At 39.7% G+C, this 27,186-nt stretch overlaps 1 protein-coding gene across 3 annotated transcripts in view; it reads right to left on the bottom strand.

Annotated features, from left to right (window-relative positions):
- The window catches only part of IQGAP1 (IQ motif containing GTPase activating protein 1), a 63,165-nt gene that overhangs the window by 14,304 nt on the left and 21,675 nt on the right, over positions 1-27,186 (bottom strand). For all 3 annotated transcript variants that reach the window (XM_035335807.1, XM_035335806.1, XM_035335805.1), the window contains exons 9-28: positions 26,649-26,739; positions 25,986-26,149; positions 20,375-20,459; positions 19,056-19,219; positions 18,668-18,828; positions 18,036-18,160; positions 14,215-14,378; positions 10,664-10,754; positions 9,513-9,680; positions 8,990-9,132; positions 8,474-8,644; positions 7,232-7,315; positions 7,054-7,125; positions 6,894-6,963; positions 5,757-5,965; positions 4,540-4,695; positions 4,217-4,380; positions 2,353-2,577; positions 1,413-1,553; positions 1,234-1,318 (exon numbers count right to left, since the gene is read on the bottom strand). In XM_035335807.1, coding sequence (XP_035191698.1) covers positions 1,234-1,318; positions 1,413-1,553; positions 2,353-2,577; positions 4,217-4,380; positions 4,540-4,695; positions 5,757-5,965; positions 6,894-6,963; positions 7,054-7,125; positions 7,232-7,315; positions 8,474-8,644; positions 8,990-9,132; positions 9,513-9,680; positions 10,664-10,754; positions 14,215-14,378; positions 18,036-18,160; positions 18,668-18,828; positions 19,056-19,219; positions 20,375-20,459; positions 25,986-26,149; positions 26,649-26,739 — 2,733 coding nt within the window. The remainder of the gene's footprint in view (positions 1-1,233; positions 1,319-1,412; positions 1,554-2,352; positions 2,578-4,216; positions 4,381-4,539; positions 4,696-5,756; positions 5,966-6,893; positions 6,964-7,053; positions 7,126-7,231; positions 7,316-8,473; positions 8,645-8,989; positions 9,133-9,512; positions 9,681-10,663; positions 10,755-14,214; positions 14,379-18,035; positions 18,161-18,667; positions 18,829-19,055; positions 19,220-20,374; positions 20,460-25,985; positions 26,150-26,648; positions 26,740-27,186) is intronic.

Genomic DNA, 27,186 nt, shown 5'->3' with positions numbered 1-27,186 from the left:
ACAGAATCTTGGCTTCTCCTGCTTGACATGTGACTTGAACGCACAGAAGAGATCAGAGGTCTGAAGAAAAAGCTGAAAACACAGAAAAAGTCTAGCCATTGCTAAGCAGCCCAGGAAATTAACTGCTTTCAGAGTCATGTTTCTGACAACTGTTTCATGCAAGCTCCTGCTGTACTCTCCCAGACGACAGCACAGGATTACAACAGTCAAAGCTGTTTACTACTGGTCGTAAGAAAATACATCTGTGAGAGAAACCATATTAATAATATTTAAACTTACAGGGGGAGAAGAACGGTATTATACAGCTAGCTTTGGGTCCTAACAAATCTACAAGCAGTCATTGCACACAGCTGCAGTTTTGACTTTCATGTGGACCATTACATTGTTTCCACAAAGGTTAATAAAAACCGCAGTTTTCCACCTAAATTTACAGATGGAAAAAATTAATTCACCTGCACAGAAAGAATCGATGCCTCAGAATGGGAAAGCACAGAACTAGAAGAGAGAAGAAAACAGCATTCAGATTGGTAATTATTCGGTAATGAAGCAGAGGCAGAGAAGCTTAAAGAGACATTGTCAAGTATTTTAAGATCCAAACTGTTTTATCAACCAGCAAACCATTCACAGGCATAAAGACCTTCAAAATTACAACAAGCCATAAAAACAAATAAATTTCAATGAAAGACACAAAGCTATACTCATCTGGGAGTGCCTACTGTTAGAATTCTTTTTGTTCTCTATGTCGACTGAAATGCAAAATACAAAATTGACCAGACATCACGAAAAACACTGTATGTTGCTGCTAAAATATACTAGAGTATCTTAGATAAGGTAACTAGGAATAACAGATTTGCATACAGACTTTTTAACTTGACATTGTCTCTTTAAGGAAAGAGCAGCTGGCTCTGATCATACCAGCAAAACCAAGATTTATTTTCCAGGAGCAGGAGTACCCCAAGAAACCTAAAGGACACAATGCCCAAGATACTAAAAGCAAAGCAGAAGCAATGGGATGCCTCCTTCTGACACTATATTACATCTCAGACGACGTATACATTAAGCTAAAAATCAAAAACATAATGTAAAACATTTTATATCCATAATAACAAATAACCTATATATAGGTTTGCATACGCTCCTCTCCACACATACACCCAACAAAGGATAAGAACAAGACGCGTTTACCACAGCCAATTTGGCTGACAATTATTCACAAAATGTTGAGTTCCTCACCTTCAGAAGTTCATCCTCACCAGCATCAGGAAACTTCTCATACAGGGAATCTTTCAATACCTTGGCAATGAAACGCATTCCGTAACTTCAAAGGAAAGAAAAGGCAATTAAGACTACTGCAAGCATGAAGCCACCACCAATAACTTCTACATGATAAAACTATGGTACACCAGACTTACGGGATTTTGTCGACTGAACTAACAATGGCAGATAGGAACTTGTCTGTCACCGTCCTCATATTTCTGATTGAGGCATCCAGGCGGGTCCTTACCTCTTCATGATTTAGAGCTTGTTCAGGTGTAACATCATATGGCAGTTTGCTATTTGAAAAAGTCAAATGTGAAGGTGAGTACTCCACAGGTTAGCCTATTTCTGTTAGTGCTAGGCAGAATTTCTCACTTGACACAGAAACAAGCCTACATTAACTGACTGCCAAGAGCTGTGCATTACCTTCAATTAACATTCCAGGTACTGGAAGAGCTAAGGATTTCTTGTTTTCATTTCCTCTGCTCTCCTTGCAATGGCCATTACGAGAAAAGGCCCAGCTAACTCAAAACTGTACCTTGTTGTACAGCATACCAACGTGCACACTAGGCCAAAAAAAAGTGCCATCTGTGACAAAGTAGTATCTCAGGTTGCAAATAAATTGGTGAAAGAGCAAGCTGCACATTTCAACATTGAGATGATAAAAATTCATGCAGCGTGCTGTGTTGAGAGAACTGGCTTTTACTTTGTATGCTTTTTTCCCCCTTCTTTTAAAATACGTTAAAAAAAAAAAAGGAATGAACAAAGGCTGACATGGAACTGATTCTCAATTACTTTTTCTTCCTATGATTTCTTCTAGCTTAAAAGGCACCTCATAGCTAATTATCGATTCAAAACAGGCAAAGAGGATTTCTCCTTCCATCTTCATGATATTCCCTTCCAATACTCTCAGCACCACCAGTATGTGATCTTTACAACTTCCAGAAGAAAGCCGTCTTGAGGAGATTGAAAAGACAGCATCAGCTCGACAGATGCACACACTGAGGCCATGGATGATTAACAGAAGTGATTAACAGAACAATGCAAAGCAGCTGGACAAGGTTTAGAAAAACACAGTAGTAACAGTCCCCTTACCTGGCTTCACCAGTCTGAGATTCCATTTGGTTAACCCAAGACTTGTAAATATCCACCGGATCAGTTTTGATATTGAGTGATTTGTCATCGATGATTTCCTTCACAACTGGTGCTAGGATCTGCCTTAGGGCATTCTGACCACGGGCACCACGGTTGAAACTTACCACCATTTTAATAACAGTAGGATTCCCAGTCACAATTTCATGTATTTGGTCTACTTTTGATCTGAAGAAGAAAAGAATCAGTATCAAATACAAGGTATGCGTAATTCTGCCGGCTTTAGGTATGCTTCTTAGCACCACCATCAGGAAACAGATGATGGTTTTGTACTAAAATCTCAATACATCAATAAACTGCAACACTATGTAAGAATAATGCTGCAACAATTCTCAAGACAGATGAGGCAAGGAACCTTATGACCACCATCTGGGAATTCCAACATGACTTGCCAGTAGGCATGTCAATGACAATTAATGTGAATCCAATTGTATGCTCTATTAGAGATCACAATGCAAAAATATAAAGGAAATAAAGGGTGTTTTTACATAGGCAGAATTTCTTTCAGTATATAAAAATAAGCACGTAACAAAAGCCATTCCTAGTATATCACTATGGTAAATACAGAAAAAGAGAATAAAGCATCTGCATTTCCCTACTCTCAACATGACCTAACATGACCTCAACAACTACTCTCAACATGACCTAACTTATAGAGGAGATTTTTTTTTTTGACTGTTTCAGGGCACATACCATCTTCATACTTAAAAAAAAAAAAAAAAAAAAAAATTTAAAATGCTTAAAAAGTAATCTCCTCAAGTACTTCATGTGCATTCTTCTTCACAGCAAGCTGTGCTTGAGCGAGTCCAGAGAAGGGCTACGAAGCTGGTGAAGGGTCTGGAGAACAAGTCTTACGAGGAGCGGCTGAGGGAGCTGGGACTGTTTAGCCTGGAGAAGAGGACGCTCAGGGGCGACCTTATTGCACTCTACAGGTACCTGAAAGGAGGCTGTAGCGAGGTGGCGGTTGGTCTATTCTCCCACGTGCCTGGTGACAGGACGAGGGGGAATGGGCTAAAGTTGCGCCAGGGGAGGTTTAGATTGGATAAATAGGAAGAACTTCTTTACTGAAAGGATTGTTAGTCGCTGGAATAGGCTGCCCAGGGAAGTGGTTGAGTCACTATCCCTGGAGGTCTTTAAAAGACGTTTAGATGTAGAGCTTAGGGATACGGTTTAGTGGAAGATTTGTTAGCGTTAGGTCAGAGGTTGGACTCGGTGATCTTGGAGGTCTCTTCCAACCTAGACTATTCTGTGATTCTGTGAACCCTGCATCATAAAGAACTTAAGTCACATAATACCAAGCTCCTGAGGCTCAAGTGACCAACCAAAATATGCCTGAGGGCAGCCAAAGCCCCTAAATCTGACAGTCAATAAAAATGCCAACAATAAAGTTCCTCATTTTCAGCCTTCTCATTAGTGTTCTGAAAATCCAGAGAGCTTAGCATTAGCTCTGTCTCTGGCTTGTAAAGCCTGAGTTTGCAGACTGTTGGAAGTTTTAGTATGGAGACATTAAAGAATTCAGATTAGAATGAATTTTAGGAAGATTTTGCATTTGATCAAAAATAGCTGCCTTGTCGAGCAGTGAAATCTTGCCTAAAAGATTTCACTTTTAGTGAAAAGGCTTCATTCCTAATGGACAAGCTTCTTTCTAGACTACAAAAAGGACTAATGAGAAATGGGAAGAGCAGAATGCAGGGACAGCTCAGCATTATCTGCACAATAGCATGAGACATCATATGAAAACTGCCTCGGTTCTAGAAACTGCAAAAACTGTTTCAACAGCAAGGCCATGCCATATGCTATCACATACTTGATCTCTTCCTGCAATGCTGTTTGAAAAAGCCGCAGTAACAGATATTCTTCTCTCTGATTGGATGCATAGTTATACAATGTGAAGATGACAGAATCCATGAACTTTGTGGATTTGTTTTGAGGCATCTGGAAAATCAGTTTGGCCAAGTAGGTTGGGTTAGTCTGTAACAAAAAGAAAAAATGCTTAGTGCATAAGTCCACGAAGGCCAGTATCATAAAGAACTACGATGGTTCAAAACAAGTGTATAAGCAAAGGCTCTGCCAAAACACGTAAACCTCTATGACAAGAGGAATGCTCTACCAGCACTATATTCTCCATACCTGAAGTAAGTAGAACAGATGCTGATAGGCTTCCAGCTTTTCTCTCTTCTCTTTGCTCAAAGCTTTCAAACCTCCCCTTTGTTTGTTCAGCATCATCATGTCAGAGAGCTGTTCCTTGTTCTTCTTGGTAAGCTTTTTGCTGTGAGAAACAACATCCTGGAAGGAACAGACAGGGACAGATTCCACTCTAAATATTTAATAGCATGCAATATTGGAAAAAAATGCATCTGAGCGCCCACCTGCTTGTATCTGGAAATGCAGTGTCAAGGTATGACTGGGGCTATTGAAGTAGAGCATTATTTGTTATAGCAGTGCTTTCTCTGTTTTGTTCCTGACTTTCTGAATTTGTTGAGAACCATAGAAGGGCTAGTCGCCCTTGGCAGCAATTACTATCAGAGCTGGTAGCATCCTAAAAATGTCTGAGAAAATCTTTATTTTTAAATTGGGCTTTAAACCTCAAAATCCTGTTTTATATTTAGCTACCTCTGCATACTCAGAGAGCAATGACGCTTTTTGCTGCAGGCATTGGCCCAAGAGCTGGAGCCTCCTTCAGACATGAGTTTTACTACAATGATTCAGACTTCACACTGGGACAAGGCTAGCGTCACGCCATTCAGGACCAAGTGAAAAGCCGACCGGAACTTCATCTTGAATAAAAGGCACTGCTGTATCAGGGAGACCTTTTTTTTTTTTCATGAAATTGTCGGCGAAGTGACAGAGGGGACCTCCTTTAATCAAAAGCTCCAAGTGGCATGAGCATATATCCAGCCTCTGAAATCACCTCACTCTCTGCTATAGCATCCAAAGTAAGAGAAACTAGAATATGTAAGCTTGTGTGCAACCGATTTAACCAAAAATGAGCAACAAAACAGTTTCTAAAAACCTTCGAACATACAATCTGTTGCTTTTGTTGGGTCAATATAGTCTGGTGTGGATTTTATTTTCTTTGTGTTTTTTTTTTTTTTTTTTTTTTGCCCTTTTTTTTTTTTTTTTGTGACGCTTCAGACCTTGTTTCTTCTTCTACAGATGTCCTTCTAGGGATACATACTAAGTAAGTGGAATGGAGTAAGAACTTACTGGGAGTAAAATCTGTAAGTCTGGGGCAATATTTTCCGCTGGGTCAGAGCAACTGAGACCCAAGGTCAGGAGCTCTCCACGCTAACTGCCGCTGGGCTCAGTTCATTCTGTAGTTGGTCTCCCATCAGCACATTTCCTACCTGCAGTGTAATTTTGTTTTTCACTAGCAGCCCAATTTTGATGTCCATGAGATTGAGGTCATTTTCGAGTTGCTGATTGGATCGGATCAAGGTTACAACTTCTTCACGCAGTTTCATTAGCTCAAGCTCCTCCTGAAAATCTTGGTCACTCTGATCAAGCAAGTGGACAAATTTCCGAACCACAGCCATAGGTGGGTTTTCAGCATTAACTAAAAACAAGAAAGAAAACCTCAGGGCTTATCAATGTTTAAATAGCATGTCAAGAAGCAACCAAGCCAGGAAAAAATAACACCACCTGTCACCTTCTGACAACATCTGTAATTTCTTGTTTCGAGTAAATCGTGACAATTGAACAGTAAAGAATCAAATAACTATCAGCCTACTGTAGTCCACATTGCTGAATTTACCTCACTAACTTTCTATTTCTCAGCAGCAGAAGCAATATCTGGAATCAAGTTTTCCTTCAGTCTCAAGAACTACCTACTCTCTGAACTATACTACCACCTTCATCCCAATTGACCTTCTTAACTGTCTTGAAGTTAGATCACGCTAGCAATATTCCTTGCAAACAGGGAATCAAGGCACATTACACTCTGCTCTCATGAGACCCCACCTGAAGTTCTGTGTTCGGCTCTGGGGCCCCCATCATAAGGACATGGACCTGTTGGAGCAACTCCAGAGGAGAGCCATGAGGCTGATAAGAGGGCTCGAACACCTCTCCTACAAAGACAGGCTGAGGGAAATGGGGTTGTTCAGCCTGGAGAAGAGAAAGCTCCAGGGGGACTTTATACCAGCCTTCCAGTACCTAAAGCGAGCCTACAGGAAAGCTGGAGAGAGACTCTTTGCCAGGAGTGTAGTGATAGGACAAGGAACAATGGTTTTAAACTAAGAGAGTAGATTTAGATTAGATATAAGGAAGAAATTCTTTAGTCAGAGGGCGGTGAGGCATTGGAACAGGTTGCCCAGAGAAGTTGTGGATGCCCCTTCCCTGGAAGTGTTTAAGGCCAGGTTGGATGGGGCTTTGAGCAATCTGGTCTAGTGGGAGGTGCCCCTGTCTGTGGCAGGGGGATTGGAATTTAAGGTCCCTTCCACTGCAAACCATGCTATGATTATTTTTATTCTTTTAGCAATACTTACTGAGGGTTTTGTAGTCCTCTCGTGCTTTGTTTGCTCGGATAAAGGCTTGAATTTTTATAACATCATTTATCTAAGATGTAAAAAGAAACAACACTTGAACTTGTTCAGGGAAGAGTAAAAATGTTAAATATTACATTTATTTAAGAGGACAGCCTCTTACGTGGTCTCTGAAATACTGCAGACGATCTCTGTAACGCCTTCTGGCTTGATACATCCTGGTCATTGACTGAATCTATAGAAAAGTAACCAAAATAAGTCAGATACAAGACTTTTCCACAGAGATTACTACCCAAAAGGTTCCTAAATAAATAAGTGAATCAGCAGAGAGCCTTCACTACCTTCACTACTTGGTCCTTGTGTGCTCGGAGGTAATCCAAACGGATTTGATACGCTTTCCTTTGCTTATAGCCACGCCACTGAGACTGAATACAGAAAAAAACACATGCTTACTTTACTTTTCAAATTAAAGAGAAGTAATTATAATCCTAAGGTTCTTTCTGTTGCTCAGCTTCCAACTTCCCTTTTGGCTAAGTACAATGTAATGGAGACATGCTTATCTTACAAGAGATATACAGTTGAAAATATACAGTGAAGCACTATCTATTTATCCCACCAACTGTAACCATGAGAGACTTACCCTATGAAGAGCCTGGGCCTTCAGAAACACAGTTAGAGAAGTATATAGTATACTAGCTGGTATATAACAAAGTAATCCAATCACATAACATATAACAAATAATATAACAAAGTAAGCCAATCACATACACTGTTCTACACAAGGGCCAAGTGGCAGTTGCTGCTGCTAGAAAGTAGAGTGATGTAAAATTATGTGCCTTTAGAGTGGACTCATTATCACTGATTCTTAGAACAGAAGTTAGGCAAGATATTGGACTACACTTAAAAGTGAGAGAGTGTTATTTTAATGAGTTGGATTTTATTATTTAAATACTTATAAAGAGCGTGTGTGCTATTTAGGCAGGAATAAACACACATATGCAACTCAAAGTGTTAATAGGGTGCAAAGCATATATTTCATTTGCGCAGATTTCAGTTACAACACTGGAGAAAGATTTTTTTCATTGTTCTCCCGTAAATGTGCCCAACTTCATGCTGAATAATCACACTATCACTTTAATGCCCTCAATTCTCCAAATCCCTGGATAAATGAGAAGAGACTCTACCCAGGTATACTGAAAGCTATGTTGCTTCTCTTGAATTCATTAGGAATCACAGTAATTATTCATCCCATGGTATTATCAACATTAAGACATATGGCATACTTCATTTTGTCCTATTCCCAAAGCACAGAATCAGATAATAAAGCAGTAAGTAAAGCTTCCTCAAATACATTTTCTTCTCTCTGCAGTTCTGCCTGAGGAGACTCGATTGCTCATATATAAAATAGAAAAGTAAATTATACAAAGACTCTTTGGGAGGAAATGCGTTTAGATAATTTACAAAATGAGGTTGAGATAGTTTTGAGTTACAACTGTTTGAGTGAACAGAAACAGTCAATAAGCATGTGTACAGAGAGCAACTGATGAGTACTAGTTTGAAACAGAATTAAAGGAAATCATTACCTGGATACAAGTGATTGCTGGGACTTGTTTCTTCAAAAAATTCATTCTGGAACTGAATTCCTGGCGAACAAGATAGCCTCGACAGCAAGCCTGCAGTTTTGTAATCAGGTTCTCGTTGGCCAGCCACAACTGCTCTCGGTTGTATGCCGCAGTGACACCAGATATGGTGCTCTGGTTTAGTGTTATGGTAGGAAGAGCCAGAAAGAAAGAATGGTGATACAAGAAATAGGATGTTACAGAAGCTTTCTGTACTTTGCTCAAGAGAAACTTCCAAGTTGCCTTTCGATAAACAGCAACACCACAGTCCTGTACCCCTTTACCAACAGGACAAATTTTCTGGAAAAGGACAAGGAGTTTTTACACCCAAAGGCTGGTGATGCACAGTGAACTAAAGTAGTTACAAAGTTTGTTAACATCACTATTGCATTGAAACACTACCTCTTAAGACTTGCATTAAGGACCGGAACAGTGGGAACTTCAACTTTTCAGAAAAATAGCGCATGTTTTCTTCCCTACCTGTATCTCCTCCCGTGACAGTTGCGTGTCATTTTGCACAAATCCATCTGGTTCATCCCATCCTCCCTCTTTGGTCTGCAGGTTATGATAATAATGATAGCCTCCTCTCACCCAGAGTTTCACCCATTCACTGCCATTGCCCCCTAAAAGCAGAAACTAGTTTAAGTGTCAAAACTAGACATGTCTTATTTTCCCATACACAAATATTACAATAAGGAAATAAACATATACAGTTGTTTCTTCCTCCAAGCAAGAGAAGGAATGTCTGAGACCCTAAGGAACTAATACAAGAACTTCCTAAGCACAACACATTCTACAAGTAGAGGATTGTTTACTTTTTCTTTCTTTCTTTCGTTTTAAATTTAGTTTACGAAGTAGACTCAATTTCCTGTAACACAAGACTCCAGCAACACGGCACCCATAACACAAGACTTCTCTCTACAGGCTTTTTTGCATCTTGCTTCCATTCTGCATGCAATAATCTTGGATTTGTTGTGCTAACAGTTAGCTATTTGTGATTCACCTGTTGCCATTTTTCCTCTCTTGACTTCTGCCAGCTCTCGCTGGTACGTTTCAGCACATTCTGGAGTGACTCCATATAGCCCAACATCTGGTGAACGCAAAGCACTCAGGGTATGGCCAACATCTCCATGGTCTACTGCTTCATTAATGGCCAGAATTCCTAAGGAAACTTTGACAACAGAAGGAAGGCAGGTTACCTTGGCATTCAGGGGCTTAGTGACTCATAGCAAACACAAAACAACAGAATAGAACAAGGTAGCAGACGCACACATAAACAGTTAGCGTGTGTGTACACAAATACTCAACTGTACATATATATAAATATAGATTAAAAATCTACACGACTACTTGCAGTATAGAGGTCTTTCTAGTATGGAGTATCTAGCCATACATGGTACAGTGCCTGACAGCCCAGGATTTTTGCGTTCTGAGTCCTAGTATGGTGCTGATTTATCAACAGTATTTCTCTTCAACACACAGTGTTCCATCTTTCCACTGAGCTCTACCCTGACAACAGTTTTAGTTAAGACAGTTTCCTCTGACAGAGCTCAATCACAGTGCCTGACTGACTCAAAAAGGGCCTTTGCTATGACTAGTACCGTCTCTAGTGGGATGTAATGATAGGTGGACCAGTCCACCTGCCAGCTGCACTACAGAGCAAAAAGCAGGTATCACTGATGTGTATTTTTGTCTGTATTTGGGGAAAAAGCAAGGTAGTTGAGAGATACTTCATAGAACTGAGACAAGACAACAATATAACACACAAACACTAATGTGCACCAGGAAAATACCATTTAAACTTTGCACATGAACATCCTCACACCTAACTATTCAACCACAGACAAACACAATTAACTGCAAATGTCAAATGCTTTGATAGAGATTCGATAGGCGTTTCCCCGATTGAAGTAACATGGTCACATGCAAAACCAGAGAAGTGGTATATCCCCCCCAAAAAGACAGAACAAATTTACCATTTAAAGAACATGACATTCATTCTTAAAAAAAAAAACATAGTACACTTGAAGAACACAAATGCATTTTAATTTCCTTTGTGACATTCCCATGACATTCTAGCTCTCAGCTTTTCCTTAAGTGACCAGTATTTGGTTCATAATGGGGATTACTTGCAGTATTTGCCACAATACTTACATCTCTGGGACTCCTCTGTGTCTTTGTTGGCCCTATGAATCCCATCCTGAATTTCATCTAGCCAAAGTACAGCTGTTTCATCCTGAGTGTCCTGAAGAGAATATGATGAGGAAAGGGTTCACAGCATGAGGAGAAAAGTAGCACTGGTTTTGCGAAGTGCAAAAATATTCTGTACTGAGCAATAGCCAATACAGTAGTTTTCAGTCTCATAGGGAATAAGAAGCACGTCAGTATCTTTCTAAACAACTTTAGCACAGACATATGCATTTGTGACTAGCAGAGACAACTAGACTACAGCATCACCAGATTCAATACATCCTCCCATTCAAAAACTATTACCAGGAAACAGAAGCACACCAAAATTTTGTCAATGATAGTTGCTCTGATAAGCAGAGGTCAGGTAAGGGAACTCAAGACCAAGGAATCTGTTCTTGTTAATCCTAAAGACGTATTTGCTGAGGGAATGTGCCTTTCCAAGGAACGCAAAAATGACAGAATGGTTTAAGACTAGAAGGAACTTCTGGAGGTCATCTGTTCCAGCCCCCATGCTCAAGCAGGTTGAGCAGCCACCCACAGCAGGTTGCCCAGGACCACGTCCAGACAAGATTCTGAAGATCTTTACGGAACAAGGTTCTACCACCTCTCTGGGCAACCTCTGTCCGAAGCTCAGTCACCTGTGCACAGTACGGAAGTAATTCCTGATGTTTAGATGGAGCCTCTTGTGCTTTAGTTTGTGCCCACTGTCTCTTGTCCTGGCAACAGGTGCCACTGAAAAGAGCCTGGCTCCATCTCCCTTTGGGTATTTATATACACTGATGAGATTCCCTCTCTGAACCTTCTCATCTAGAGATGAGAAGTCTACAAAGTTTCAGCACTCTCTTGAGAAGTGCTCGATACCCTTATGCATCTCGTTGGCCTTATGTTGGTCTCCCTCCGGTATGCCCATGTCTCTCCTGTACTGGGAGGCCCAGAATTGGAAACAGTACTTCAGGGGCTGCCTCACCAGTGCTGAGTAGGAAAGAAGGATGACCTCTCTTGACCTGCTGGCAATACTTTGCCTCACGCAGCCAAGAACGCTCTTAGCCTTCTTAGAATCAAGGGTACACTGCTGACTCACGGTCAACTTGATGTCCACCAGGACTCCTAGGTCCTTTTCTGCAAAGCTGTCTTCTAGCTGGGTGGACCTCAGCATGGACTAACACAAGTCAGTCCTTCTACAGATTAAATCTCTAAAGTATTCTTTGAGGGGAGAAAAAAAAATGAAGGTGCCAATGTGCACATATGCATAGCAGCTAAAAAGTCTCTGATAACTAATGCTACATCAGGCTATTCTTGTCCCTGTTCACAGAAGCTTGCATGCCTGCACGAGCGAGCCAAATAGCATTGTACATACTGCAGCTAGGTGTGAATGCACAGTAGTAAAAGCATGTTTTAAGTCTTTGTTTTAACAGCTTGCTCATTATGGAGTATTGATCACACAATATCCTTTATTTTGGCTGTGATTTGAAGAAATACAAACAACTATTACATGCAGAAACTTTCGAAGAAAAAGACAAGTGCCTACCAAGTACCAAAATACACATAATGAACAATGATCCAGCAACTTCCAAGCGTAGTTTCTCCCCACCCACTGGTGCTTCATGTAGGTAACCATGAAAGAAATCTTAAGAAGAAACTGCTATCATTCTGTTGTATAAATGGAACACAGCAAACGTTTACACCTGATGTGGAATAATCATCAACATTGCACAAAAGAGCCACTACTTAGAGAGCTCAAGAGTTTTAGGGCCAGACTGAATATGAACATTTCCTTACATACTCTCCACGTTTTTTCCTCATTGTTTTGGTTTGAAACCAACATGCATAATGACACTCCCTTCTACAGACTAACATCTCTGTCTTGGGCAAATTTTATGTGAAAGCTCAGACAGTCCCATGACAGCCTCAGCAACAGAGAAATTCCTACCCAGGGAGTGGGTGACAATCAAAGAAACAATTTCCTTAACTGTAATCTCTACTTCCAGAGTCGTCAACACAAAGACTATCAGAACCATCCAGTGCTTTTCCATGCATTTCCTACCACAGGCTTTCAGAGGGCATGCACAGCTATCTTAATACAGGACTGATGCTTTCTCTCTCTATTCATCACATGACCAATATGCATCATACAGCGTGCCCCTAACACATAAGCAACTGAAGAATGTCTCGTGGTGAGCTATAATCCCTCTCAGCCTCAAGGTTCAGAAATCACCAGTTAGTAAGAATTGACTTAAGATAGTGATAGTGATTAATTCTCCCCACAATGTTACATTGTAATATGATCTCAATTTCTGAAATTACTGCCATGCTGCTGGGAGGAGCTCTAAAATGAACATATGCCTAAATAAGGTAATTTCACGCCAACTCAAGTTACCAGCCCAGCCTGGCAGAAGCTTAAGTGAACAATAAAAAGAGTTTATTTCATTCTGACTCAGCAGAAGGAAATGCTTCAGCACAAAATGTGTTCCTGAAGAACATTAACCCTTTCAGGGCCCTTGAGGAAGCTGCTAATGATTTTCATCACCAATGTGTAGTTGTCAGCTATTGTCATCATGTATGTTTACACCTACTCAAAAAAAAGAAAAAAAAAGAAAACTAAACACCCACATCACAATGTTCACCACAATATGATCTTAGTCTCTACTGTGCTAATTTCTGCATTGAAATTAGAGCAATAAGCTGCACAGCAGAAAAAATTAAACACTTCAAGCCACTAGAAGCAAGCAAGTCTGCTACTACTTTGTAAATATGGGGGGGGGGGGGGGCCCCAATCAGCATCCCATCCATACTACTCAAAAATCAGTAGCATGTATACACACACAGTCTCATGCTCTTTCCTAAGCTAATAAGATGAGATCACTCTTCCTCTCTCCATTTTTACTTGTACATTAATCAGTTACTCAAAGTGGCAACTCCATACAAGTAGGCAGAAGTCCTTCGCGAGTAAGAAAAACTAGCGCTCAAAAATCCTTAGCATTGAATACGCTTAGCAACTGAAGTGTCACCAAGTGAATGATAGGCATCAAAATACATTTTCCTAGTAGCATGTATTTTGCCCCCCCCCGCCCAGTTTAATGAAGAATACTAAATGAAGTATTCTTCATTTAATGAAGAATACTAAAAATATATAAGCTTGCAGGAGACTTGCATTCAAAAGTTCAGACCTACTAGAATAAACGTGGTCTCCTCGCAAAATGAAACAAAAAAACAGATGAAGCACTGTATCTCCAAAAATGAGATACATACCTCATTTTGGATTTGGGATTAGCTGAGCAGTTAAAATCTTTACACCCACCTCTGTAGGTTGTGAAGATTCATGTCTTATGGCTGTATATCTCTTTCTCTAATATAGAAAGATCCAAGCTGACTGGGTAAGATCAGCTGATAGCATGCAGAGTGCCCAGCTCTCCATTTCTATTTTTGTTTCCTGGTTTTCAGGACCAGGAATACCCACCACACACACACTACATAGATGCAAAAGCTTTTTGAGAGATGTGTTTAATTGCACTTACCTGTGCTTTCTCTCTCTTGGCCCGAAGTAGGGTGTCCTGATAATGCTGAGCTATCTTTGGGGCTACACCTTCCAATTTTGCTGCAGGAATCTGTAAGGCTTGTAGAGTCTTTTTGGCGTCCCCTTCATCCAGAGCCTCATTGATAAGACCAATTGCCAAAATCCCTAGTGAGAAAGGGGTAGAGGGAGAAATAAAAAGATCCTTTTCCTTACAATAATCATAAGCCGTGCTTCAGAAGAAAAGGGCTATTAGTGCTAAACCAGATACCAGCTGAGAATTGCAACATCTTTAACAGACCATATTTTTACTGGTAAAGAAGACAAGACTACTTTTCTTCTTTAGAAAGAAATCTTAACATGAAGCTAAAGATTTGCATGGAAGACCATTTAAAAATACAGTAACTTCATATTTTAGAAACCATTTTTATTAAACATATATTAGCCATATTATCAGAGATGTGGGTGCTCTCAAGTAAATTTTACAGTTCAGCTAAATAAAAATAGACATACACAAATATATTTTGTTAGCTAAATGAGAACAATCATACATGCCATTCCTACAACAACCATCTCCTGTAAATCACAACATAGCTTAGGTTGGAATGGACACCTACAGATCATCTGATTTAATTCCCTGCTCAAAGAAGCGTCTATTCAAATCACAATTTCATTGATGGAGACCAAAGATCTTTTAGGAGAAAGAGCTCAGAGTGGGGATTTCCAAATTTGGTTAATGTATCCAAAGATCAAACCTTTTTCTTCTGCAATGCAGAAAGAGAATCACAGAATTTTCTAGGTTGGAAGAGACCTCAAGATCATCAAGTCCAACCTCTGACCTAACACTAACAAAAACTTGTGAATCATGAAACAAAAAAAAAATCATGAAACAAAAACTTATGTGAAAAAGAGACCGTTTCCGGGTAAGAGCTGCTATTTGGATGGAGCAGAAATTAAGGAAAAATACACACTGAGGACACTAGAAGAACCAGGATCACTAAAATGATGGTATACTTTCTGTCAAAAAGCACCATTTCAACGTGGATCTCCTTCAAGCCACGGAGTTGCACTTTACAAAAACATTTCAAGAATGACACAAAGACACATATCCCCGAACTTCAAAATACGTGGTCTTTATCATCAGATCTAACCATGTTTCAGATGACTTTTTACCTAGAATGTAGTTCCCATGGCAATAGGCACAAAAACAGATAATAAATACAGAGTCAAAATCATTACTGGATACCAATGAGACCTTTAATGGTCAAAACCAAGAGTCTACCTAGTCTGACTAGCTTTCAGATTTGCTGTCTCTTTGGGCATGTCTAGGGAATAATTTGATTGCAATCTTCAGTAAAATTGTGATGGATTCTGCATTATGCAGAATTCTCAGTAACCTGTCTCAAACAGTTAATAAGTTATTATAATTATAATATAATTATCTATCAGACTTGCTCAGAATTGTTCCTTGCTTTACCTTCTCTAGTTTCAGTTTCCTGACTGGCATAGATTTAGCTGGGGGAAGAGATCTTTTAGAAATGCAGAACACAAGTTTTCTGCACTTACTACTTCTAGGATGTCCAGCACTAATGATCAGGTTATCAAACATTTTAGTTAATGCCAAAATGAAAGATACTTTGTTATCATCACAATATGACTATCATCTGCTTTTCCCCCAACAGAACTACTTAGTGCTTACTAAATCTTCTTTTTCTGTATTACTGACAGAGCTCTAGCTTGTAGTGGACCAAAACTACCATTAGGATTCTTTCTGTTCTTAAATTGATATCCTTCTTGTTGACCCAAGCAGACTTTGGTGCTTTACGCCCTCCTACAATGTGTACAAATACATTAGGTACATATGCATCTTTAAAGATGCTTCTCTCCCTACACGTGCTCGGAAGGATGTGGGGGAACCCTTTCTTTAAAAGCATCACACACAAGAATATTGAGACTACTTGATCTCAAGAGGGCAGAAGAAAAGCAGATATGGTGACTGTTTGACCTAGGAAAGGGCACAGAAGATAAGCAGTAATTATCTTTGATTAGTTAGCTAATATGGCCATGATAAGACTACTCTGTGGAACAACAATATATTTTAACTCCTCACTATAAAACATTTTTGAATTTGAAACCATTTATCAGGATAGTGGAAGGGAAAAATACAAGGTTGTATGGCTAGAGGACTTTCTCAGACTAACTTCTTCACAGACATGAGATAAAAGTATCCTTGCATAAGGGCATGTATGAAATACTAACAGATGAAAGAACTGAGAAACTCCCCATGAGAACATCTCATCTCATTACTGGATTTTTTGCACTTCTTTGTTATTTTTGTTATTGTTGTTGTTTTACAGGGTATAAGAGTGTTATAAGAAGTAGGGTGTTGGACTACATGACCTAGGAGACTGTAAAATTAACATTTTGGTGTGTGCATGCACTCGTGTGGGTTCCTGTTTGTCTGGTTTCCACATAACTACTCGTTTGACCTAAACAGGAAACACATTGTCTATTTGGAGATCCAGGAAGTAAGTTAATGAAGATAGCAGGCTCTGAAATTAAATTTTAACCCTCTCTAGATTATAGTCTTTTGAGGTGAGACAGCTCATCAACTACACAACAAAGAGTGGCAGAGGGTAACTTTTTCTCAGTGTACACTGCTGAACTTAATCTTCACCTCAATCCTTGTGACAAACCTCTCCCCTCAATACATAAAGAAGGCTTTAAACTAAATACTACAAAGATGGCTTAAACGTAGATGTTTTACTACTTGCAAGGTTTTCAGTACTAGTCATAACAAAAAATCAGTTTCTTAATAGAAAATTAAGCTAGCTGGTAGTGAACCTCACAAGAAGTTACCTAAGAATAAGTCTGCTTAATTGTGCTGTTTTCAAAAACTTCAGTAGCTTCGCTCCAGATTTTAAGTCAACTAACACTTTCTTGGAGAAAGGAGAATTACCCCAGCTCTCTGTTTACCTGAAATTTTAGTTACACTCAGTCCCAGTCTTTTGTCACTGCTAAAAGACACTTATTACCATAAAGACCATTTAAAAAATAGAAACGATGAAAATGCAGAAGTAGAAGTTATACAAGAAAGTTAGGTTAACACCCATTTACATTTCTCAACTTGTAACAGGAATTTACTTTATGAGTATTTAAGAAATCTGGTACTCATACTTGATACAGATATTTAGAAGTTTTATGGATTATGTACAATTAGTTCATATTGAAAGGAATTTTTTTTTTTTTTTAATCAAGTCAGAAAGTCATTTAACAGTCATTTCAGTCCCTGGCTGTAACAACTGTTGGTCATACACAGCCTTAAAACAGAAAATGAAAGCTTCTAATTTCCTTACAGAACTAGATGTAAACAAAACAATTATGCTCTTAAAAGATCAGCACGCTCCATTTCAATTCTAACTTGAGATTTGGGTCGCAACATCTGGAACTTAGACTTTCAATGGCAAAATTGGCTTTTTAAGCCAAAACATTTGAATACAGATGCTGGATTAATCCTAGGTACTGAGGGCAGATCGTACATTTTCCCAACAAAAGGGTAAAAAATTGGATTGAAAAGATTAACATGGTGTTTGGAGACAACAGTTTTCAATACCAGAAAAACTCCTGGATGCCCAATCTCTCCATCAACAGTTCTGCTGTCAAGACATCTTTATCACAGACCACAAAATCTGGCTCATATCTTCCTAGATATCTAATGTTTTGTTCAACCATAAGTCAATCAACAACTTTCTGTATTGGCATGCCCCTAATTTTGGCATACCTTATGATCTAGGATCAGCCTAGTATGAATCAAGGAAAACTTACGTTCATGTTCTTCATGCACAGCTAAATTCACACGATCCACACACGACTGGATATCATTCCACGTGATAAATTCATTTCCCTCTGCATGTGTTTGAGATTTCAGCTTTATCAAATCATCAATGTATCTATCAAAGAACAAAAAAACAAAACCGACAAGTGTCATGTTACGAAAAGCTAGCCAGGGAACACACAAGACAGCATGACAGAACTGAACACAAAATGGACAGAGAACACAAGGGTTGAAACTGGAGCAAACATGAAAAGGGGGAAGAAGATAAAGAGGAAAGCCTGCGTGAAAGATGTACAGCCCAAGTGTAAAATAATTGCAAAAAGCACTAAAACACTAAATGAGGGTGCAGGGCAAAAAAAAAATCACTGTGGGTGAGCTAGCCTAGTGTCAGTGACAACCCAGTAGTATCAGAATGTGGCTTTAACTTGAAACCATGAGAAAGCTTCAAGAGAGCACAGAAATGAGACTAGTAGGAAATGGTAATTTCAAGGAGAAGATACAAGTGCCAACAGAGAAATCAATACTGTAGTAAGTAGTGAAAGAGCCTAAAGGTTAAGAAGAAAAAAAATATCACAAAATATAAGCAACATCAAGGACAGACATGATTCTTGTAAATATCCACCTTTGAGAGTTCTCATCCTCTATGTTTGTGAGCCCCGTGACAGGACTGCTCAGTTGTTTCCACACAGTATTCACATCCCCTGAATCCAAAGCCCTATTAATCAGGGCCACAGAAGACAGCATCTCTACAGCAACAGATAATTCTGGATGTGTGAGGTTACCCTGCGTACAGAGAGGACAAATTAATTCTACTTTCTCTTCACAAACTATTGCTTGAAGAATCTTGAAGCACTAAATAGCTCAAGATTTAGGGATTAAATATCATATCAGAACAGATAAAGTGTCAATACAGTTCCATGAATGCTCGAGACAGGCACATTTAATGAAACAGACAATATAGATCTAGCGATGCATATCAGTTTCCAGAAGTAAGAGAGAATGTTACTTACTTCATGACTCTGTTGCTGCAAAGTGGACAGCTCCCTTTGGTAAAGAGCTGCAGCAAACGCATAAACCTCTGGTAACTGGGCCTCTGGATTCATCATTTCTGCCACAGTCTTCTCAGCATCACCCATTCGAATTGCAGAATTAATTTTGGCCACTGCTGCCAGCCCTAGAATTTCCAAGAGGTAGCAAAAAGAATGAGGAAACCAGACAGTTGACTCTCCAGTAATGGCAGCGCTTTTATTCTACTCAGTTATTAGATCCCTTTCACATAAAGAGAGTAATTCCCTTAGTGGCAGGAAATGAGTGAAGCTTTGTGATCCGCTTTCCTCCAGTTAATCTTCCATTATTGCAAACAACTAGACTATATAATGCCTTCTTTCACATAAGACACATTTTTAAATCAAGACTCATTTTTAAAACCAGTCCACCTTTTAGCCTGATTCTCAGAGGACTGTTTCACCAATTCAGTCTTTTGATGATAAGAAGACTCATAATTGCCATCTTTTTTTCATGGGTGATTAATAAGGACTTTTCCTTCCTGTGTCTATACAGGTCAAGGAAGTAACAAGCACTCGACAGCAGATGCACTTTGGCTAACTTTAAAATAGCACAAGTAGATAAGCAAATGCCAAGCTCTATGCCAAACCAGTAAGATACTTTGAAGGTAGCTTCCTGGTTATTAGACATTGACTATTTCCTTGTAATCTAAACTTTCCGTACCCATGCCTCTAGTAGCCTTCTTTCTACATACTACAAATTGAATTGCTCTTGCACAGCCAAAACTGAACGTTCTTCCCCAGAAGAGAGCTCTACCTGATGTCAGAAGCACTGATCAAAAAAGGGTCCGCCACTGTGATCTGTATTTTATTTGCTACCTGGTATTTAGAAAAAACTAGGCATACAAAAACAGTTGAAGTTCTGTAGCTCAAACCAAGTAAGACTTACATCAATGGTCAATAGGTAACCTAGCTTTCACACCTCATGCAGTAATCCAGATTTCTTTCACGTCCATAAAACAACATTAAAACTAACTGCTTGGAAAAGATGTTCTTTAGGGTGGATGCAAAAGTTCCATATTGCTTAGTGTTTCAACTAATGTGCTGTTTTCTCCAGCAGTATTTTAATAGCTGGATAAAAGGCACTAGAGACAGTTGTCATGATTATTTTTTAATGTTTTCAGTAGCTTTAAAGTACTTAAAGAAAATTCATAATGGTCTGAAAGAAACATGATGTATCTCCACATAAACACAAATATTGTGCTCTCATCCTTCTGATGACATCCCACAGCTACTTTGCTGCAATAATTTCTGTTGCTCCTTACTTTGCTGATATTGTTGTGCTGCCTTGTTAGCAGCATCCACTCCCAACTGCAACTCCTCCTTTTGCAGAAGACCTGTAAGGCCAGCCTGAGAAAAAAAAAAACAAATTGGGAGAGTGAAACAATGTCAGCTCATTCACTTCAAAAAGCTCTGCAAAAAGGGGAAAAAAAGACAGCTTTTCCTACTACAAAGAATGCTACATTCATTCAGGAGACAAAGCACTCAACAGATTCTTAGTTCCATGCTGAAACAGTACATTTGTACAACCTGATCCCTTTGGAAGTGCAGTCCCATGAAAACAACAATTATTAAATGCGAGAACCCACTTCCAAATATTTTGAAACATGTAAGACAAAGGAGACAACTTTGCGGGGAAAAAAATTTCTGTATGAGCTGTGTGCTGCAGGCAAGTTAGTATCTGTCTAGCTTGCCAAGAACGTACATGTTAACCCATGTTCCATTTTACCTCCAAACAGTGAAAGAGCTATATGAATGTCAAAACCAGACAATATCAATTTTTGCCTTATATGTCATGCTTCTTGGACTATACAGTAAACAGAAAATGAGACTATGGAGCAGTATAGACAGAATATATTAGGTACTACCTATACAGGCCATAACCCTTCATTATAGTTCACACAGTAAAGATTTTTGTCCAGAAGCACCAAAGACCACATTTATAGAATAAGAGCTTTCAACTACTTTCTGGAAGAGCATGCAATCTGACTTTGCAGTTTAGGAAACAGCTGAATCTTGGTTTTGCAATGACTAAAACATTTGGTAGAAACCTTCCCGGTTCTATTTCATCCCTAGAGATATCTTTGGAAAGCTATGGAGAGTTTCTGCCACACCAATGCTTGGCAGGACTTAAAAAAAGCCCAATTTTTTTTTCCTATCTGAATTGTAGCTCCCAAGAAACATCACTTGTGAAGTTCTTTTTTCTTCAGAGATAAGCGACAAATCTTCTGAATAGCAGCAGCTGCTGAACTAAGTACTATTACACCCACAGAAGGGCTTAACAGCAACACATATAACAACCTTCAGTTTCATCTTCTGTGCAGAATCCCAAATAAGAAACACTAGCAAAGCATAGCAGTAGACTAACTGCTTGAAAGAGCATCCCAAAGCAGGACATTCACTCTAAGAAATTATTCTAAGGAACAACATTTAGCTGTTCACCAAACAAAACTGGCATTTATAAAAATAAAAAATAAAAATAAAAAAATCTCCCTCTCATAGATTTATAAACCCAAGAGTAGCTATGAATTGCTGTTGTATCCCCTCTAGATTGAGGGATCCTTCTAAACACGAAAAAGCTGCTCTCCAATAGAAAAAAAAAAAAAAAACTTTAACATTCTATAGAAGAGAATTATTATGTACACAGGCTAATCTACTGATCACAGACTGACATTGAGGGGGTTCAGGGAACTGAACACATTAAATTAGCAGAAAAGTACGTCCTAATAAGCTCTGTGCAGACCCCATCCAAAGTGGGAGCATAAATCAGCTCCCATACACCTTGCACTGCAAGTGCATTCAGTCCTGCTCCTGAAAAAAATATATATATAATTGTAATATGAATTATAAAATAATGAAACAATATATAAATAATATTTGATGTATCAGAGTATATAAATATTTGAAGAGAAGATGTAAAGACAAACAACATTACAACATGTAAAGATGAACCGTATTATTTGCTGCACCGTCTTCTCAGTGACTGACGTGAGGCTGACAAGACCGGCAATTCCTTAGATTCTCCTTCTTGCCCTTCTTGATTATAAGAGGGACTTTCACTCTCTGTTTCTCAGGAACCACCCCCAGTCTCCATGAACTTTCAGAGACTGCTGAGACTAGCCTCACAATCACACTGGTTAGCTCCCCTCAGCACTCATGAACGCAGCCCACCAGCTCACTTATCCAAGCTGTTTAAACATTCACTACTACAACGTTTGTGTCCACTGTCATCTGCTCCCCTGCCCCATTCAGCAGGGGCCCCAAGTATTTCCCAGTCTTCCTTTTGCTGTTGATAAATACATAGTACTTCTACAACGTACAAGTACTTCTTGTTGCCCTTCAACATCTCCTGGTCAAATTCAGCTCCAAGTGGGCTTTGCCTTTAACCCTGCCCCTTTATGCTCAGACAGCATCTCTGTACTTTTTCTGAGTCACATGACCATGCTTCCATCCTCATCCTCTTGTGTGCTTCCTTTTCCTGTTCGGATTCTGTCAAAAGCGCCTTGTTCATCCAAACTAGAGCCTCTTGCCACTTTTGCTCAGCTTTCTGCTCAGCGGGACAGGCATTATCAAGTTTGGAGGACGTGAGCCTTGAAAATATCAGTAAGCTCTCCTAGATCTCTCTTTCAGAACCATATTTGTGCTTTTCTTCCAAGCACTTCCAAGAACAGGTCCTCAGGCTTTCCTGAAGTCCAGGGCTGTGATCCCACCTTTTACCTAGTTCTGTCCTCTCAGGATCCTGAACTCTATCTTCTCTGTCTCATAGTCACTGCATCCAAGGAGGATGCTGACCTCATCTCCAACCACTTCTTCCTTGTAAGTATTAGGACCAGCAAAGCACCCTCACCCTCATCAACTCTTCAGTTACCTATGCCAAGAAGTTATCACTGTCATGCACGAGAAACATCCTGGATGGCTTGTTACCTGCTGTGTTGGCCTTCCAGCAGATATGGGGCAGTTAAAGGACTCAGACCTACGAACACAAGACATCTTCCAGTTGTCTGAACAGGGCCTCACCTAATTCTGCCTCATGAGATAGTCTGCAGCACACACCCACCACAATGTCATACACTTTGGTCTGCCTGCTACCCTGACAAGTAAATTCTTAACTGGCACATCATCCCTCCCTAGGAAGAGCTTGCATTTTAGACAATCTCTCACTTAAAGGGTTACTCCCTCTCATAGAATCATAGATTGGTTTGGGTTGGAAAGGGCCACAGGTGGGGTCTCACAAGAGCAGAGCAGAGGGTGAAAATGACTTTCCTCAACCTGCTAGCTACACTTCTTTTGATGCAACCCAGGATACAGTTGGCTTTCTGGGCTGCAAGTGCACATTGCCAGCTTGTGTTGAGTCTCTCATCAACCAACGCCCCAAGTCCTTCTCCTCAGGGCTGCTCTCAATCTGTTCTCCACCCAGCCTATATTTGTGCTTGGGATTGCCCCGACTCAGGTGTAGGACCTTGCACTTGGCCTTGCTGAATTGCATCGGGTTCACATGGGCCCACTTCCCCAGCCTGTCCAGGTCCCTTGGGATGGCTTCCTTTCTTTCTGTCATATCGACTACACGACTCAGCTTGGTATCATCTGCAAACTTGCTGAGGGTGCACTCAATCTCACTGTCCATGTTGCTGACAAAGATGTTAAATAGCACCTGTCCCGGCGCTGAGGGACAGGTTAATGTTAAACAGCACCTGACCCCTGAGGAACACCATTCATCACTGATCTCCACTTGGACATTGAGCTGTTGACCACAATAATTTGAGTGCAACCATCCAGCCAATTCCTTACCCACCAAGTGGTCCATCCATCAGATTGATGTCTTTCCAATTTAGAGATAAGGATGCCACGTGGGACTGTGTCGAATGCTTTGCACAAGTCCAGGCAGATGATGTCAGTTGCTCTTCCCCTACCCACCAATGCTGTAACCCCATCGTAGAAGGCCACCACATTTGTCAGGCATGATCTGCTCTTAGGTGGTCATCATCATCCTGACCAGTCCTTCCCAACAGGGCTGTATCCAAATCCGTGGCAGCACTTCAGTTCTAGTACCTATTCCACCACACCTGTGACCCCAGTAAGATCACAGCTCCTCTGCAACTGCACGGACCCCTAATGCCTCCTCTTTGTTCCTCATCCTGCATGCTTTGGTATACAGGCACTTCAGAGAGGCATCCAGTCATGATGCCTTCCCAGGAAAAGTGTAAAAGCTTCCCCTGATATTATTCTTCTGGCACTTCTGTTCTTACACTAGAGATAAGCCCCCTTCAGCCCCAATTTGTTGACTGTAGGGTCTTTCTCATCCATATCACTCTACACCCTTTGCTTGTCAATCCTGTCCAACACGTCCTCATTTGGGGTAGTCATTATCCCCCTCCCCTGTTGATTCCTAGATAGGTTAGACCAGATTAAACCTCCACCATTTTTGGAACAAATTTGATAAGGGAATTGGTCACCACTTTCACCTTGTGGTGTACCCTGTATGAACAGTCAGTCCAGAAACTTGACACTTCTTTACTGTTCTGTCAAATTAAGACAAAACTAAAGGGCAGTTTTGTGAGCAAAGTGGTGCAAATGGCATTCTGAGGCTCATGTTGGGTTTTGTCACAGAATACACGTTTTTTTCCACATGCCTTTAATGGTCATTGTTACCTATGCTAAACAATAGAATAGTCCACTAAGCAATCATAGAATGGCTTGGGTTGGAAGGAACATTTAAGATCATCTAGTTCCAACCTCCCTGCCATAGGCAAGGATGTCACCCACTAGATCAATTTTATATTGTAAAATATAAAGGACTTAAAATATATAGTTACTCTCTCCAGAACTCAACATAACTGATTTGTTATCTGTTCAAACCTGACGTTTATCCAGGACCTCAACGTAAACTGCCAGGCCCTACTACAGATTCAGATCTCTAATTGCTCTCTAACAGCTCTCTAACTACTTCTACTTCAAACTGCGGTTCAAAGGTCCTATGGACAAATACATTTCTCCAGCCTTTTACTTTATCCACGTGGTCTGAACTTTTGGAAACTTTTCTATACTCCCTACAGTGCAAAAGCTGTCTCTTTCTCTCTGATGTGTTTTCCAGCAGCCACTGTTGAGTTACATCATAGTATTTTCTACTTATGACATATGAGTACATATGTATCCACCACAGTGCCTAAGATCTAGTTTGCTGTAACTGCACAACTGATGTGTCTGCATTTTTTCTGGATCCAAATGCACGCAATATCTTGTCTACTTGGCTGTAGCTTTTCAAAAAGTAATTCACTAAAGAAATACAGTAGTAATAACCATTTATATAGCAGCATATTTCCCCTATTAACATGCATGACACTGTAATAACTGACACAACACTGGTTTTTTAAATCTATTTTGCAAATTTTATAAGCAGCATATATATATATAAGCCAACCTGCATCTAAAATTCACTGAGTTGGCCTTAAATGAAAATCTAGTATAATTCTTGGTTATAGACAGGATTTTCCACAGTGAAAGTAGAATAATGCTTATCTGATAGGTATTTATAAAACACAAATATTCACACTGTGTGAGCACTGACAACAGTAAAACGAGATTAAAGATGCCTCTGTATTATACAGTTCTGTGCATACACATACAGTGAGTATTTTCAAGTTTTGTGAAAGCATTTTAATTGTATGTACCTATATATGTGTTACACTGGCCTTACATATGCAGAATTAAAATTAAACAATAATTATGTTTACTGTATGATTTTGCCTATTAGTGTTAAGTTTTTCAAAACAACACTAAACTGTAATACAGGTACGTTGCAAGCAATTAGTATACGATGGACAACGGTACGTCAAAAAAAAAAGGTAAAAAACAACAGTGATCTAGGCTTTTCCATACCTCCTGTTTCTGCTGTCTATCACTCAAAAATTGCTTGAAATACCAGTCACAGTTTTCTCGTAGCAGTCCTCGGAGTCCCAGGGCTGGTGTTGCCAAAGCTTCATAAAGTGCTAACGTATCTCCTTGTTCCAAAGCTAGGCCAATCTTTGATATGGCTGCATGTGCTAGTGACAGTAAAGCACAATTTTGAAAGAAACATTAAATGAGAAACATTAAATGAGAAAGTCCCACAGGTTATATAACCTACTGCTCAGAAATAAATACTCTTAGACCTGATGTGTGGCGAGTTTGGTATGTAATCTGAATGGTAGACTTCCGAACCAATTGCAACGCAGTACTTTAACAAGGAGCCAAAGGATGGAAATAACATGCATTACTCAAGATGAGGGGGGGCAGGGTGGTATGTGAGGCTCCAGAAACAACACAGGGAATCCATCCCCTTAAGGAAGGGCAGCAGAAGTCAAAGTAAATTCAGCTTATAACTATGTACCAATAAAACACTAAAAAAAAAAAAAAAAAAAAGGAAACAGCAAAGGAGCTGCCTTCCACTTCTGCTAGCACTACAGAAGCTTTCTGCTTGTTATAAAAAGCAAGGAGGAGCAGCACAGGTATCATTTTAAAGTATTCTTTTAACCAGGACTATTACTTTAGCATGATACCTACTGTTCACTTTATTGATGTTTCCCTGAATCTCAGCTTGAGTCAGAAGTTCTTCATACACATCTCTCTCTCTCTCTGAATTTTCTGAGGCAATCTGAAGATTAAATAAAAACTAGTCAGTGTTTCTGTGATCTTGTCTTCAGAGATCTTTCATAATCCTTTCACGTAAATAGTTAAGTGAGCACAACTGTTCATATTGAGCTATGAGATGGGTCATCTATCCATGACCTACGCATGCAAAAAGCCCTAGAAGTAAATACATATAAAACATACTCTCTGATACAAATGGCATAGAAACACCTTATTTCAATTTATGGACTCTATCTGAACACACAGCAGAGCTCCAGGACATGGAAAGCAGAAGACATAGCTAGGCATTTAATATATAGTGCAATAAACTACTTTGAACCATACTGGGAGGGTCCATTGGTTATGCTCACCATTTCATTAATATAAAAATGTATTAATATAGTTTGAAGATAGACAGATAGCATTCCCAACATACAAAGGATGGTATGAATGCTGCGTCTACATATACAAT

Source organism: Oxyura jamaicensis, chromosome 10 (assembly GCF_011077185.1).
Source record: "Oxyura jamaicensis isolate SHBP4307 breed ruddy duck chromosome 10, BPBGC_Ojam_1.0, whole genome shotgun sequence".
In the NCBI taxonomy this organism is placed as follows: domain Eukaryota; kingdom Metazoa; phylum Chordata; class Aves; order Anseriformes; family Anatidae; genus Oxyura; species Oxyura jamaicensis.
This window is presented reverse-complemented; position numbering and strand designations above follow the sequence as displayed.